The sequence below is a fragment of the Danio aesculapii genome, chromosome 14 (assembly GCF_903798145.1).
Source record: "Danio aesculapii chromosome 14, fDanAes4.1, whole genome shotgun sequence".
NCBI lineage: Eukaryota > Metazoa > Chordata > Actinopteri > Cypriniformes > Danionidae > Danio > Danio aesculapii.
In genome coordinates, this window is record NC_079448.1 from 26108833 (window position 1) to 26124576 (window position 15744).

Genomic DNA, 15744 nt, shown 5'->3' on the forward strand with positions numbered 1-15744 from the left:
AATATACAGATGTAATGATGATAGTATTTTAATTAATTTACTTTTTAAACAAACAACTCGCAACAAACACAATGTTGTCACGATATAACAAATATTCACAGCAACACTGAAGTGGTAAATCAGCATTTCATGGATGAACATAGTCATTAAAAGTTAAGTTACTTACATTACTGGCATGAATTAGCCCAAAATACAGATATACAAATGAAAATAAATCAATAAATACATATTGATAAATATTTAAAAGGTAACAAATAACTAGTAAAATACTTAAAATTGCAAGTTAATAAATAAATAAATATTTACATGTGAACCTCAAATCGGTTTCTTTAGCTGCTTTTAATTTAGGAAATATCACCACCTAGTGGTGATCTATCAGTCATACTAGTTTCCTCTACAATATTTTATTTAGTTCTGAAATGTGTAACATATATTGAACTTATAAGTCATATAAAACATTTTTTAGAGCAATCGACGGAAAGGTGAAGGATCACCAAATTCCCTTCTCTAGTTTACAAAAGCATTTAACAGAGAATTGTCTTTTCCTCTTAAATGTTCTTTGCATGTGGTACCACCTAAAAATGAAATATGGAACACAAATTAAAATTAATTTAATTAAAACAAGTATTTTGTCATTATAAACCATTTAACTGCGCCACCAAAAAATGGATTGCATTTAACTCCTAATGTCGTTAGTTAACACACTTAATGCATTTTTGGTGAACACATCCCATAATTTCTAAAATATCAACCTCTACCAAATGGTTGACATGTCGGTTTATGGTAAAAGTAATGGATTTAATACAAATACTATGAAAAATCAGAAAATATGAAGTGTAAGACCAGTTTATTTAAAAACATAATCAAAACAACCCCCCATGCAACCCCCCAGTCTACAGAACAAATCAGCGTTATACACAAACTTTACTAATTTCCCTAACCTGCCTAGTTAACCTAATTAACCTAGTTAAGCCTTTAAATGTCACTTTAAGCTGTATAGAAGTGTCCTGAAAAAATATCTAGGAAAATATTATTTACTGTCATCATGGCAAAGATAAAATAAATCAGTTATTAGAAATGAGTTATTAAAACTATTTTGTTTATAAATGTGTTGAAAAAAATCTTCTCTCCGTTAAACAGAAATTGGAGAGAAAATAAATAGGGGGGCTAATAATTCTGACTTCAACTGTATTAACTATTAATTAATATATTAATGATAAGGAAAAAAAGCAAGATAGCTATAGTTAATATCTATTCTCAACATGTTCTTTACACAGCTTTTTTCTTAAATATTAACGTTAGTCTGTTATTACAAAGCCATAATCATATGGCTTAGTAGAAGCCTAAGGCACAAGCACAAAGACCTACAGACTTATTCTATAGCTATTTTATAGTGTAGTAGGCTATTTTTTTTAGTTCTTCAAGATAAATATGAACACGTAGTTCAAAATGAAGTGACTCTTTAAAAATATTTTTTGTTAATCATAAAAATTTATCATACGGGCGTGAAACATGAGGGTGTGCAAACATTGACGCAAATTACTTTTTATCATGTGCTTTTACCTGCAGACATATGCAAACCTCATTTGCTTCTGCTCATCTGCCTCAAGGTGAGTAATCGCACTCTGATGACCCTGTTCTCCTCCACCATTCTCTTGATCGTCCTCAACACATCCTGTTTTGTTCGGGCCTGACAATGAGGTAAAAAAAGAAACAGGTCACAAAAATAAAATGCCATAAAACTCTGAACGCCTACCAAACCCACCATTTTATTTTCGGTTCGAGTCCTTCTTGACGGAAATGCAAAATCATCAGAGGATGGTTCTACAAAAAGCATAAACACATTTATATTCTAACGTTTCTGTATATTACAGAGTATGCAAACGTGTGTGTTTTATGTCCTCACGGACCTCTCACTGAATGTTTGGCGCGCTGTGGTGGTTTTCTGCCGTTAGATTCCCTCAGATTAACCGACGATTTTTTCTTCGACATCCCCACATTCGAGTAAACCCTCAAAAGGTGGTGTATTTTCACCTTTCTTGAAAAGCATGGTGTTATTTCAGGACTCGTGTCAAACATAAGTGGAGTTCCCTCTTGAGTCAGAGTGTTCTTTTTCTTTCTCAGTTTGTTTTCTCCGTTTCGTCCTGTTTTCTTGTCAGGTTGGAACGACTGAGAACCGAAGAGCGGCGTGTAAAGCAGTTTACGGTAAGTTGACATTTTAAACGGCGACAAAACACAACAATATATTTACAAAATAAAGTAGTTCACGTATTAGAGTGTTGTGAATAGGGACAGAAGTTTCTTAGACGAGTTCATCAACAGTACTATAATGTATGCAAATGGCGGCACATAAACTAGACTGTAGGCCCTTAAAGGAGCAGTTAATGCAAAAATAACAGTTCATTAATAAACTATATTTTCCCTTAAATGTTTTCAAATATTATTTTGTTTAAGTTCTACGACTTAATTGTGGTAGAAACAGACAGAATATGTACGTAATTAATAGTTTTTCTGTCATTTTGCTCCATAGTTCATTTACAACCTCATTAGATTTTACATTAAATATGGTTCCAGTGGCATGTTTTAATGCTTTATGACGACACACTGATGAATAATGAAGCTAAGTTCTTTTCATTTTACATTTCCTAACACACTGATTATGTGCTGCACTTTCACCATTCAAGCAATTGTAATTTAATATAGGCGTTCTCAGTAAAAAGTAATATAAATAGGTATGAATTGTGAAATATGTTTATTAATGAAAAATAAAATTACATAAATAATTTACATTTACTTCAAAAGAATTTACTAAAACGTTATTTTGAGTAACGTAACTAACGTAGCACATAGATCCTTTAACTAGATAGATCAACATAAACTACAATACAATTGATTTGGACATAAAAATAGTTATAAATTGATGTCCACTTGTTTTGATGCATTAACAAAAGTCCCGCCAGATGGCGCTTTTTCCATCTGCAATAATCGCGTGAAGGCGGCCTACTGTATCTGCATTATAAACGTTATTCAGATCTGATATAAAATCAGTTTATATATAAGTAAATTCATAGAACAATATCCATTACAGCACAAGGGGCTGCCAGCAATGCGTTAGAAGTACTAATTTGCATATCTCATGCATGCCTTCATAAAAGATGCATTAATATGCCCTTACGCTATAGTACAAACAGTTATCAATCTCAGTAATTCCAGAATAATCAAGGTCTCACCGTTTTGTCCTCATAATCATAATGCTGTCTTTGCACGCTGCATCAAACAAGCTAAAAATAGGTTTGACCCCATTCTCAGACAACGTGCCAGCAGCTTAATGCATTTCCAACTGCGCTCTATCAAAAGATGATGCCTTACACCTTTGAAGGTTGAGTCAACTTAACATTAATTACAGATACATTTCTCTTCTATGTTTCATTCCTTTTAATGGACGAGACGAGACCCACGTTGTTTCCTGCAATCAAGTTTATTCATTCAACATTTCACATTACAAATACTTTAAGCATTCTGTTATAAATATTTAACCGCAAATAATCAAGACTCAACTACCAAAGCACATGTATGACTAACCCAACTATAAAATGATATTTTTTCTTTACATAACTCCATATGGATTTAAAATATAAAAATTAAAACTTAGAAATGACATAGCAAAAAAATTATTCCTCTTATAAAAATCTATTGATAAATACACCTTCCCATACACAGTTATAAACTATGTAAATTTAAATAAGCAGTTACATAGATAGTTTTCTGATATTTTTTTCGTATCCTTCTGTAGACATGAAGCACAATATAGTGATTATTAAAACTAGAAAATCTAAGTGTACTGATCAAAAACTATAATCAAAATGACAATTATTACATTCCAATTAAAAATATATCAGTAAATGGTCAAAACATTATTCACTTAATATTTACATAGTTTGTAATCACAGTAGCATGAACTCAAGTAGGAAAATATGTGAATACATAAAAGTAAAAACACCTATATATATATATTAAGTAGTTCTTCTTTACGGTATAAATCAGAGAACAATAAAGGATATAATGGCTGAAGGAGGGTTCTTGAGGTGAGGTGTAGAAGTAATGGATTTGCACGTAGTTTAAAATAAAAGTAGGTCTCTGGGGGAAAAGTATTGCACAGATCTCACTGTCAATATTTTGAAAGTGTTTTCAAGTAAACCCTGAATTAATACGTGACTAATCACCCTCTTTTTGTCAACTAGTAAATACAGTAACGTGGGTTATGCACGGTTTGTGCATGGGGAAGGTACACAACTGAAAATGTGGCTAAACGTTTCCCACAACATGGCAAAAGGTTTGAAATAAAAGTACTATTTAAAGAAAGAAACCATAACTTAGATTTAGCTCATGCGTACCTACTGAATTTATTTAACCTTGTTGCCTCTCTGAATTATACACAACAGTAAACATTAATATTTTTAATATGGAACATTCATTATTGTGATACAAGGTGCATCCTAACATTACTCTAATTTACATTGTTAATTATTTTCTAAAGCCAATAATGAGGGATTATCGTCATTCTCATAACCGATAACGGGTAGGTACCATATAGGTATATATTTATTTTTCTACATGTACCACACATTAAGGAATTTGTGTCATGCTAGATTATTTACTTTGCCCATTAAGACAGAAATGAACACTGTTTTCATTTTGCAAATATTAGATATTAGTTTCAACAATACAGTCACCTAAATATATATATATGCGACAATCTAGGGATTTCAGCACGTAAATACATAGAAACCTAAACAAAATTATATTTGCATTTTCTTTTCTTTTCTTTAAGGTATGCGCTTGCGTTATAACCAGATCTCTTAGTAACAAAAGGTACAAAATCTATATTCAACAAGTGAAAAAAAAAAGTTATCACAAAAGGACTTTCCATTTGTGGAAAAAAGTGACTTGAAAAACAATATTTAGAAAAGTAGTGCATAATGGTTTTACGTCCATGACAAAATAATTAGCTATAAAACACAGTACAAAAATCAGCAGACCATGTAAAAAATAATATTCGTTTTTCAAATTCTTTGAAATGTGCTCAGCTACTGCAATGCTCAGTTAGAACACCAATGAACCCATGGCAAAACCCATGCAGTAAAACACTATCATCAATGCAACACAAGGTAATTTCTCATTAGCAAATACTACGACACTGAGTTAGCTTTTAGCACAAAATCCCTGACAAATGAGCCAAAGTTACTGCCATAACCATTACAAGAATCATAAATACTTAAGTTAATAGAATTATGTTTTAATCCATCAAACCAATTACGTTTTTAAACTTTCTATCATGTAGATATATATTATATTTATATAATCTTCATTGTATAACCACAGACAGTAGGATATCTCTAAGGCTCATCTTTGGTTTGCCTGACTAAAATCCTGCGCATCAAGCACAACATACAGTCACATCTTTTATCACTGCATCTCTACTGTCCTTTAACCGGCCTCAGGGTCATATACGCTTGATTACGTTACAGGTATCTTAGATGTAGTTTAATAGCAATCTGTATATAATGATTCAGGATTGGAAAGCCTGAGTCTGAGCATTTAAGAGAACAACGTCTAACAGGTTTTTGACAACTTCATAATTTTCCTGCTAAATCACAAAGATCTGCATGTTAGAATCAGTCCACATAATCGTTCCTGAATAGACCCCTTAAAGAAAAATGTCATTTTATATCATTCGTACGATAGCTTGTGGTCTTTTGCAAGCTGCTACTATGCGTTTGTTTGAAAGGAGTAACTAGAAGATTCCGTATTTGCCATGCAACCATTTAAGATTAGTCATTGAAATAGCAAACCTCAACATTAAAGTCATATGAACGAGGCTTGAATCCTTACATTTCCAGCCTCTTTGTGAATAGCCTTCAAGTGAAAATGTGACCCATTACGAACAGAAGATGAGGCTCCGAGAGAATAAAGATAGAACAGTAATTCAGAGTCAAGTCAGGCTAAACATCTATATTTTTAAATCTAATGCATTCAAGTCTTCATGCGCACCAATGTAGCTTTTCAACAAAAATCAGGATTACACCATTTTCTTTTAGCATTCTCTTCTGCAAAAAAAATTAAAAACTTAAGAATAAATACAAATTTTTAGACTTAAAAAGAACTCGAAATAAAAAGGACTTAGCAAAATGAAAAGTGCATGTATAGGAATAGCACAGCCTTGACGTCCCAGATCAGTTCCAGCGGAAGGAGATGTGGCGAGGCCGGTCTCCTCCCTCCTTCACTAGAGGCTTGTGAAACTCACGTCCGGCACGCGAGTGAATGGCTGCCCAGCAGTATTCACAGTAGTATTGAAGACAAGTGACATTAGCACAGAAGAACGGAGCAAACTTGCCCCCGCAACGCGTGCCCTGACACTCATCACACAGCTGGTCATCCAGTACATATGGCTTTACTTCCACCTGAAAAAGGCAGACACTTTTAGCTTAGCAAAAATGCAGAGGCAGGTTAGTCCTGACCATGAAGAACAAAAAAATGAAGACCATAAACCGTTTAAACCAGGCATGTCAAACAAGGCATCTAAAATTGGCCCATGGAACAAATTAAACAAAAATATCAAATAATAATAAATATTCGTTTGATAAATAAAATGTGTTCACTGCAATATTTTGAGGCACAGCTTACAACAAAAGAAGAGCAGCTATGCAACATTAGCTACGTTTCCATTCACTTATTTTTATGGAAGTTGATGAAAATGCCAAGATGCACATACATTTTGAAAATGTGCATATAGAAAATAAATAAATAAAATTGCACATAACCGTGTAGGGCGACGCAGTGGCGCAGTAGGTAGTGCTGTCGCCTCACAGCAAGAAGGTCGCTGGTTCGAGCCTCGTTTGGGTCAGTTGGCGTTTCTGTGTGGAGTTTGCATGTTCTCCCTGCGTTCGCGTGGGTTTACTCCGGGTGCTCCGGTTTCCCCCACAGTCCAAAGACATGCAGTACAGGTGAATTGGGTAGACTAAATTGTCCGTAGTGTATGAGTGTGAATGAGCGTGTGTGGATGTTTCCCAGAGATGGGTTGCAGCTAGAAGGGCATCCACTGCGTAAAATAAATGCTGGATAAGTTGGCAGTTCATTCCGCTGTGGCGACCCCAGATTAATAAAGGGACTAAGCCGACAAGAAAATGAATAAATAACAGTGTAGGAAGTTTTTTTTTTATTTGATAAGAAGAGACAAACTATGATGGAAACACTTTTACCAAACAAATTTCAGTATGTGCATTAAAAAAAAGGTCATGTGATTTTGTTATAAGAGATCATGTGATGATAAAAATGTGTGTTAATGAATAAACCAGCAGGCTGAGCACATTGTAAAACATCTGAAATGTTGTTTGGTCATTCTAAAACGCCTGAACCATTTCAGTATTAGTGTAATTATATTATTAGTTACCTCCAGAATTGCCAAGAGTTTCTGTGCTCTGCGTCTGATGCCTGTCGGCATACTGTCTTCTGAGGCACAAGCCATTTATTAAATAAAAGACTTCTCCTACCATAGTAAATTTTGATTTTACTTTTGATATTTGGCACCAGTTAATCAGGAAGTGGTCATTTTGTTCTCTTTGACTAGTTGGATGGAAACGCTGCTTTATTCGCACATATTTTATACAATATTCTAGTTATGCGCGTAAATGTAATTTACATTATTGGATGGAAGCATAGCTAATGTCTGCTATGATATAATAATTGTGGTTTTAGCAAGGTACAAGATGCACATCCAGTCCATGAAAATTCACTAAATGAAGCCTATTAAAATGCAGTTAGAGTGACCCTATAATGCCACGAAGACAATACTAAACTTTCCCTCGTTTTAACAGCATGATCACAAAGGATTATATAACAGTTAGAGGGAGAAATTGTATAAATACTAATGTTTGTTTTTGCTCTGTTCGGCCATCAAACACCATCCTAAAATGATTAGTATGGTTGTTAATAATAATAATAATAATAATGATTTGGATGGTTGTTACTGTGAGCAGTAGTTTAACAAATTCGGCCAGTACATAGGGACACTGCCCTTAATTCGAGTTTGACACTCCCAATTTAAACAAGTAAACATTTGCAATGCATTATGAAAAGATTGTAATTTACAGTAAACAAGCAGTCTTTTTAGCGGCAGAAAAAAAACGTAAGATGGGATCTTTTTTTTTTTTTTTTAACAGAGTAATTGATCAAAAAAATAACAAATGAACAAAACAACCTTTCTGTGGCTTCATTTAAATATTTTAAGAGTAACCCCAAGGAACTAGACACACACCCATTTGAATATGAATTGCAGAGCAATAAATGCTGACCAATTCACAAAAACTAAACTGTGAACGATCTGATCACCCAGAGAGATTCAGAGAATACAAAAATGACTGCATCAGGTGAACAGCTCTGCGGTAGATGGAGCTGATATTTGATATAAGGAAGAACTAGCTGAAGCTAAGCAAAATGGGCTTGACTATATCAGTTTGCATAAACTACATTGCTCAAAGCTCCGACCCCCACTCTCACCCGTTTATCGATCTCTCCATGTTGCAGCTGCACAAAGCGAGCGCTGATAGCAGCAATGTAGCTCTGCTGATTGGAGAAGGCCACGCGTCCAGCCCCTTTTGGATACTTTAGCTCAGGGTCCGTGTCAATGCCAGCATAACACACCCCTCCGTACAGTCGGTCCATAATCATCGCCAGCTCCACTGTGATGAAAAAAACAATTGAAAAAAAATAAATAAATAAAAGTATTATAATAAGTGGAAGAATAAGATTTCAAAAATCAAAAATGCAAAAATCATTATACACCAACATGAATACATATAAATATATGCAAAAAAACAGATCAGATTTACTGTGTTAACTAAAAAGAAAACTGACAGTTCCTGGAAATATCTGGAAGCCAAACAAACCAGCTCGTAGAGGCCGTGGAACTCCCCCAACAAAGATTGTTTTTCTGGGGTCAAGGGGCTGAGAGCCATCCATCACAAAATCACTGTCGTTCAAATTCCAGGGTCGTATCTGGACCTAAAGATACACAAACATAAAACCATTGGTTTGCCATTTTCTATACAGCAAATATCAGTAAGATGTCATCAAAACAATGGAGTGTGTTTATTTTTCACTGTAAAACGCTCCAACTGCTTTCACAGAAGCCTAAAAACAAATAGGACAGGAACAACAGGCTTTTAATAGCTTACTGGTGGTTTGTGTTATGGCCATTTCTATGGCAAGAAAAAGGAATCCAGCAGATAGAAATTATATTGAAGTTCTACAATTTATTTAGCTAAAACTCTAAACCGTATTTGAATTAACAGTATTAAAGGTGCTCTATGTAAGTTTTTGACTCTTCTAAAGCATAAAAATAGCATATGTTTGCAGATATTGAAGAAACATGCTAAGTGAACATTGTTGTTTATCTGAAAAACAATGCTGAAGTCAGATATTCTGATTTGAAAATGGGAGTTCCGTGCCATAGCGCTGTCTTTATTTTGGTTCGTTTGACCCACCCAATGCCAGTTTAGCCAATTATATTTCAGCATCTCAGGTTGCCTTGTTGGAAAACCTCATATTTCATTCATTCATTCACTCAGAAAGGCTCTCAAAGCATGCGCCCGTGGCCGAAATGCAACCTCTGGTAGACCGTAGCAGACTCCGAAATAAGACACAGTTCCACATGAGGTTATTAATTAGCAAATAACATAAATATTACAAGCGTAAACATTAGGTGAGCAGGTTATATTGTACCATATATTGTAACAATATGCTACGTGACGAGATTTGCAATAAGCTATTTGGCTTTTTGCACCAGACGAAACATGACAGAAATTTAAATACAGCCATTCAGAAGCACAGAATATGCACTCACGAAAATGTAAGGTTTATAATCTAATTAATACATATTAAAACTCTTTAACATTATTAAATGTACATGCTGAATCACTGATATGTGTTGGTTTTGAGTCACAGTTCTAAAGTTCAATTTCAAACCTTTTTTTTCCCCCAAGATCTGCTGCTGCTTTCAGTAGTATGGCAATAAATGTCAAACTCACATTATTAGCATTTAACACTGAATAAAGCACATGAGGTGTACCTTATTGTCAGTTTTCGGTTGTTCAGCTGCAAGAAATAGAAACCGTTTCTAATATATCAATTCAAGGTGTTGTTTTGAAATGAAAACTCCTTTTGGAAATTATTCCTTCCATCGCGTGCTGTTGCTTTTATATAGAACACGACTTAAATCAGCCTTTAGGCTCAATCATCAGACTTAATTGGTCCTCAATCTGGCAACCTGTGCTTGTTTTGATCCCGGAATGCAATATCTAGTTCATCCACGGAGTGTCAAACTTACATACTGCACCTTTAAAAATTGCTTCAAAAGAATGAGCTGAATAAAAAGTTTCTCACAGAATAAAAGCAGACTCAATCGAATTAAACATGCTTGACAGTTAAAGTGCTTTTATAATTGAAGCGTTTGAGCAACTTTAGGTATTAAAAATGTGTCACCCCAGAGTGACGTTTCCTATTTGTCTCTCTTATCATTAATGCATAAACAAATTATTGGTTTTAGGTCCAAAAGGAGGTACTGGACAAATTTGGGGTTTGTTTATAGTGCTACTTTTGCAGGAAAGTCTGCTTTTTCATTTCCTGTAATTTCACAGTGTCCAGGTACCTAACAAAACCAGATATTAAAATTTCAAAAAGTATGTGATAAATCTCTACTAGTTCCAGATGATAATTACTAATAACCATGAAGACATGACTTTGAATCTACAATTAAAATAATTTTTGTTTCATAGGCCATCCATTCCAAAGCCAATATAATAGCATTCATTTCTACTGTAAAAATTGAACTGAATTTAAGAATTGATATTCCTCTTTTTTTTGGTGGTTTATCACAAATGCTGATGATATACAATCTTCCGAATTGGAACTTACTGGTTTGTCTTTGATTGTAGGGCTAGAAACACAGAGATACAGCTTCCCATCCTCTTCCATACAGGCGTCGATCAGTGCCTGGACTGAGCTCTCGTCTTGAAACAGGAGGAACGCATAACCTGAAAGACAACAGGTTCACTGAGGGTATGTAGGCAAAAAAACAACCAGTCACTCTCAATAACCTTGACCTGCAGCTTTTTCAGTGGTGATATTCATCTTGAGTTCAGCTTTAAACAATGGGTTTGCCATCTACACACCCACTTAGCAGTACAGAATTGAACTGAAACAAAAGAAGCTGATGTCTGCATGACTCATTTCTTATTCAGTGTGCAGTCCTTGCAAATGATTCTGAAACTCACCTTTAGGTGGAAAATAAGATTTGCTTTCTGCCTTGTGGGGCCAGTCCACAAACAAATGTCCAAAGCGTCGGAAACTGGCAGTAATCTCATCTGAAATTGCATACACAATACATATGAAGAATTTGTTTTGGTTGCTGCACAAAATAAAAAACATAAATAAATAACTAATAATAAAAACAATACAGTGCATCCGGAAAGTATTCATGGCACTTCACTTTTTCCACATTTTACAGCCTTTTTCCAAAATGATTAAATTCATTTATTTCCTCAAAATTCTACACCCAATACCACATAATGACAATTTGAAAAAAAGATTTGTTGAAATTGTTGCAATTTTATTTAAAAAAAAAAAAAAAACATTCTCTTTTCACTGATCATTCTTGAGATGTTTCAGCAGCTTAATTGGAGCTGACCTGTGGTAAATTCAGTCGATTTGACATGATTAGAAAAGGCATACACCTGTCTATATAAAGGTCCCAGGGTTCACAGTGCATGTCAAAGCACAAACTAAGCATGAAGACAAGGGAATTGTCTGTAGACCTCAGAGACAGGATAGTCTCGAGGCACAAGGCTGGGGAGGGTTACAGAAAAAATTTTGCTGCTCTGAAAGTTCCAATGAGCTCAGTGGCCTCATCCGTACGTGGAAGATGTTTGGAACCACCAAGAGTCTTCCTAGAGCTGGCCGGCCATTTAAGCTGAGTGATCGGGGGAGAAGGGCCTTAGTCAGGGAGGTGATCAATAACCAGATGGTCACTCTGTCTGAGCTCTAGCGTTCTTCTGTGGAGAGAGGAGAACCTTACAGAAGGACAATCATCTGTGCAGCAACGCATCAATCAGGTATAGTAGAGTGGCCAGATGGAAGCCACTCCCCCTCCTGGAATTTGCCAAAAGGCATCTAAAGGACTCTCAGAACATAAGAAACAAAATTCTCTGGTAAGATGAAACAACAATTGAACTCTTTGGAGTGAATGCCAGACGTTATGTTTGGAGAAAACCAGGATCCGCTTATCACCAGGCTAATACCACCCCTACACTGAAGCATGGTGGTGGCAGCATCATGCTGTGGGGAAAGATGCTGATTGAATGCAGCAATGTACAGAGACATCCTGAATGAAAACCTGCTTTGGCGTGCTCTTGACCTCAGACTGGGGCGACGGTTCATCTTCCAGCAGGACAATGACCCAAAGCACACCACCAAAATATCAATGGAGTGGCTTCACAAGAACTCTGAGAATGTCCTAGAGTGGCCCAACCAGAACCCAGACCCAAATCCTATTGTACATTTCTGGAGAGATGTAATAATTGGTGTACACCGTCGCCTCTCATTAAACCTGATAGAGCTTGAGTGGTACTGCAAAGAGGAATTGGCAAAAATTCTTAAAGACAGGTGTGCATCATTTTCAAAAAACTAGAGGCTGAAATTGCTGCCAAAGGTGCATCAACAAAGTATTGAGCAAGGGCTGTAAATACTTATGTACATGTGATTTTTCAGGTTTTTTTTTTATTTTTTAATAAATTTGCAACAATTTCAATTTTTTTCACAATGTCATTATGGGGTATTGTATGTTGATCTGGGGAAATACATGTATTTAATCCATTTTAGAATAAGGCTGTAACAAAAAAAATGTGGAAAAAGTAAAGTGCTATGAATATTTTCCGGATACACTGTATATATTAGGGCACCAAGAAATCAGGTCTATTTTATCCCCAAATTCAGCTTGCTTTTTGTTTTATTTTTATTATTGTAATCGTTTTGTATTTTTCTGCTTTAAATTTTTCCAGACTCCTTTTTATTGGTTAAAATAAATAGTAATAATTTCCAGTTAATTCAAATCATGAGAAATCAGTTTGACAACTTAATAAAACTGTAATACCAGGAACCCTATGAAGCTGTACTTTCAAATTCTCTATCATTCCTGTTAATTTTATTACTACTACCACCAGTACTTTGAGAAGTAAACGTGCAAAGTATTTTTTTTTATTACTTTGATAGGTTGTTGTAATGCGTTTGTGTACATATAACATAAAATGCCAAATACACATGGAGTGACACTCAGAGCAGTAAATGCTCAGTGTGTTCATCAACACATAAAGGCAGACGACAGATGGTAAAAATGCTAAAAGCATCAAACATGCTTGAATATGGATATAGTAAGTGAGACCTCACCATTCACTCACAGACACATTTAACATGCAGACTTCATATTTAAATAGTCTTTTTGCAGTTTAATATACAAAAACACTAGTCAATATATTTTGACTGAGTAGAACACTGCTATCTGACGGTCCTTTTTTAGAGCCAATTTATTTGAATGACTGACATCTTTTATCTCTTAATACCTTCGTCTATGTCTGGAGGTAAACCACCAACAAAGACCTTGCGAGAATATCGCTCGATCCGTTCACCATTCTGGTGAGGGAAACTGTGTGGTGAGCCCAGTCCACTCAGACTCTGATCAGACCTCTCATCTTCTCCATAACTCCGCTCATCCTCCATGGGAAACAATGATGAGTGACCTGTCACAAAATAGCCCCAAAATCCATTCAGTGTAATTAATACACTTCCTCATTTGAATACAATGAGCTAAGACTCTAAACACAACAAGAGTACAAAAACCCTGCCTAGGCAACCAACACAATTTAACATAAGGCATGCTGTAACTTGAAAAGAAATGACATGAACCAACAGATCAAAGGTTTAAATATAATTCCGAGATCTTTACCTCGTCGCCTCCCATAATTCCTTGCTGCATGTCAAATAAGACAAAATAAAATTGTCTTATTAGGAAACACTTAGAAATTGCTATCAGATGCTATCAAATAGTCAGATGCTAACACACACTGTTGGTAAAACTGATTATCAGTATTAAAATGGTCAATCATATTATAAACATTTAAGACCACAAGTATTGGAAAGCATAAGATAACCGCTATCACACTCTGAACAAGAAAATAATACAATATACAATACAATATAATTTGGTTTACCACAATTTTTCAGTTTTAATAAATCATTTATTAAATTCAGTATTCATTAACATTATGCTTCACTGTGACTAAAATGTATACATTAGCATATATAACTACGTGGAAAAACCAAACCAGGTCTGTGCAGCAACTACATGTCAAACTCTTCACTGTTTGTCCTAGATTAGCCTTCAAATCCTGAAGGGAGCTTAGGTGATATATTGAGAGAGTATTTCAATGTCTCCTGCACATCTGTGGCTGTGCTTTTTGAAACACTCATCCTATGGCATCAATAAATCACAAAACTGTAAGTTAGAATGTGGAGACGTATACGTTACTTAAATGCTGCAAAAGGTTACAGTAGCTTGCGTGTCAGTTTCTATTTGGCAGTAAATCAAGCATTGATACAGCAAATTTGATACAAGTATAGAATATATGAATTGAAAACAGCATATCTGATGTAAAACATGCATTAAAAGAACAAACGATACAGTAAAACTACTGTGTTTGAGATGAGATTGCATACTAGATCTAAACTCAGGGGCAGTGAAAAAAAACTAATCTAAATCCAGCTAACAAATAGGAATAAAGACAGAGCTACATTTGCATACAGGATGTATAAAATACATTTACATATATAACACTTATGTATTCTATAACAAGTGATGAGACAATAGAGTTCCTGTGCCTTTGCCTAAAAATTCAAATGATTAATCAATAGACTATCTATCTTGAATAAATAATCATTTACAGGATACGCAATGATTACTACCAAATTACCTTTCAAAGAATCCTGTTCGGCTCTCATGATGTCGATTAGAGAGTTCTCTAGAGAGTGCATGCTGAAACCATCAAACGACCGGCTACGCTCCTGCAAAAAGGACCAAAAAAAAAAAAAAAAGTGATCAGACCCCACCATTCAGTCTTAAGTAATAAATAGATTTAGCAAAATAGACAAAGAACTTTGAGAAACATCAACAGTTTCCAAAACACCATGCTGCTGGCATAATCCTATAACTTTGTTTAGAACATATCAGGATCAGTTAAAACTGCATCTAGCTTGTTTACACGAACCCTTCAATTCTACTCGAGACTGACACAGTTTGACATGTACATTACTAGTATTATTCGATAACTTAAATCCTCATAGAAGGCTTACTAAGCCTACACACCTAAAGAAAAGGTTTTTTGTGTAACATCTGTTTATTTGCCAAAAAACTATTTCTACAGTGGTCACCTGATTTTTGGTGCCTTCATAACCTGGATTGACTACAAAATCTTTTATTTTGATGAAATGCACTATTGCCCTTGGGAGTTAGCACAACAGCCCTGTGCTTACCAAGAGAAAAAGCCTTTCAAACACAATACAATGTTTGTTCTTGGTATTAGGCAGCAAACTGAACTGGGAGGACACTCTGAGCATGTGAAACAGTGAGCGTTTTCACAG

At 35.1% G+C, this 15744-nt stretch overlaps 2 protein-coding genes across 5 annotated transcripts in view; both read right to left on the reverse strand.

Annotated features, from left to right (window-relative positions):
• Positions 1–502: 502 nt before the first annotated feature.
• Positions 503–2296, reverse strand: si:ch211-277c7.7 (uncharacterized protein LOC100538111 homolog). Its single transcript, XM_056472950.1, has 4 exons — positions 1911–2296; positions 1766–1824; positions 1564–1690; positions 503–575 (listed from the first exon to the last, which is right to left on the reverse strand). The coding sequence occupies exons 1-3, from the start codon at positions 2215–2217 to the stop codon at positions 1583–1585; spliced, it is 474 nt and encodes a 157-aa protein (XP_056328925.1). The 5' UTR covers positions 2218–2296; the 3' UTR covers positions 503–575; positions 1564–1582.
• A 1164-nt stretch (positions 2297–3460) lies between these two features.
• The window catches only part of cpeb4a (cytoplasmic polyadenylation element binding protein 4a), a 68641-nt gene continuing 56357 nt past the window's right edge, over positions 3461–15744 (reverse strand). For 3 of the 4 annotated variants that reach the window (XM_056471785.1, XM_056471782.1, XM_056471783.1), the window contains exons 3-10: positions 15078–15168; positions 14054–14077; positions 13671–13847; positions 11331–11420; positions 10972–11090; positions 8946–9060; positions 8557–8738; positions 3461–6461 (exon numbers count right to left, since the gene is read on the reverse strand). In XM_056471785.1, coding sequence (XP_056327760.1) covers positions 6234–6461; positions 8557–8738; positions 8946–9060; positions 10972–11090; positions 11331–11420; positions 13671–13847; positions 14054–14077; positions 15078–15168 — 1026 coding nt within the window. In that variant the 3' untranslated portion in view covers positions 3461–6233. The remainder of the gene's footprint in view (positions 6462–8556; positions 8739–8945; positions 9061–10971; positions 11091–11330; positions 11421–13670; positions 13848–14053; positions 14078–15077; positions 15169–15744) is intronic. The other variant, XM_056471786.1, reaches the window with a different exon arrangement.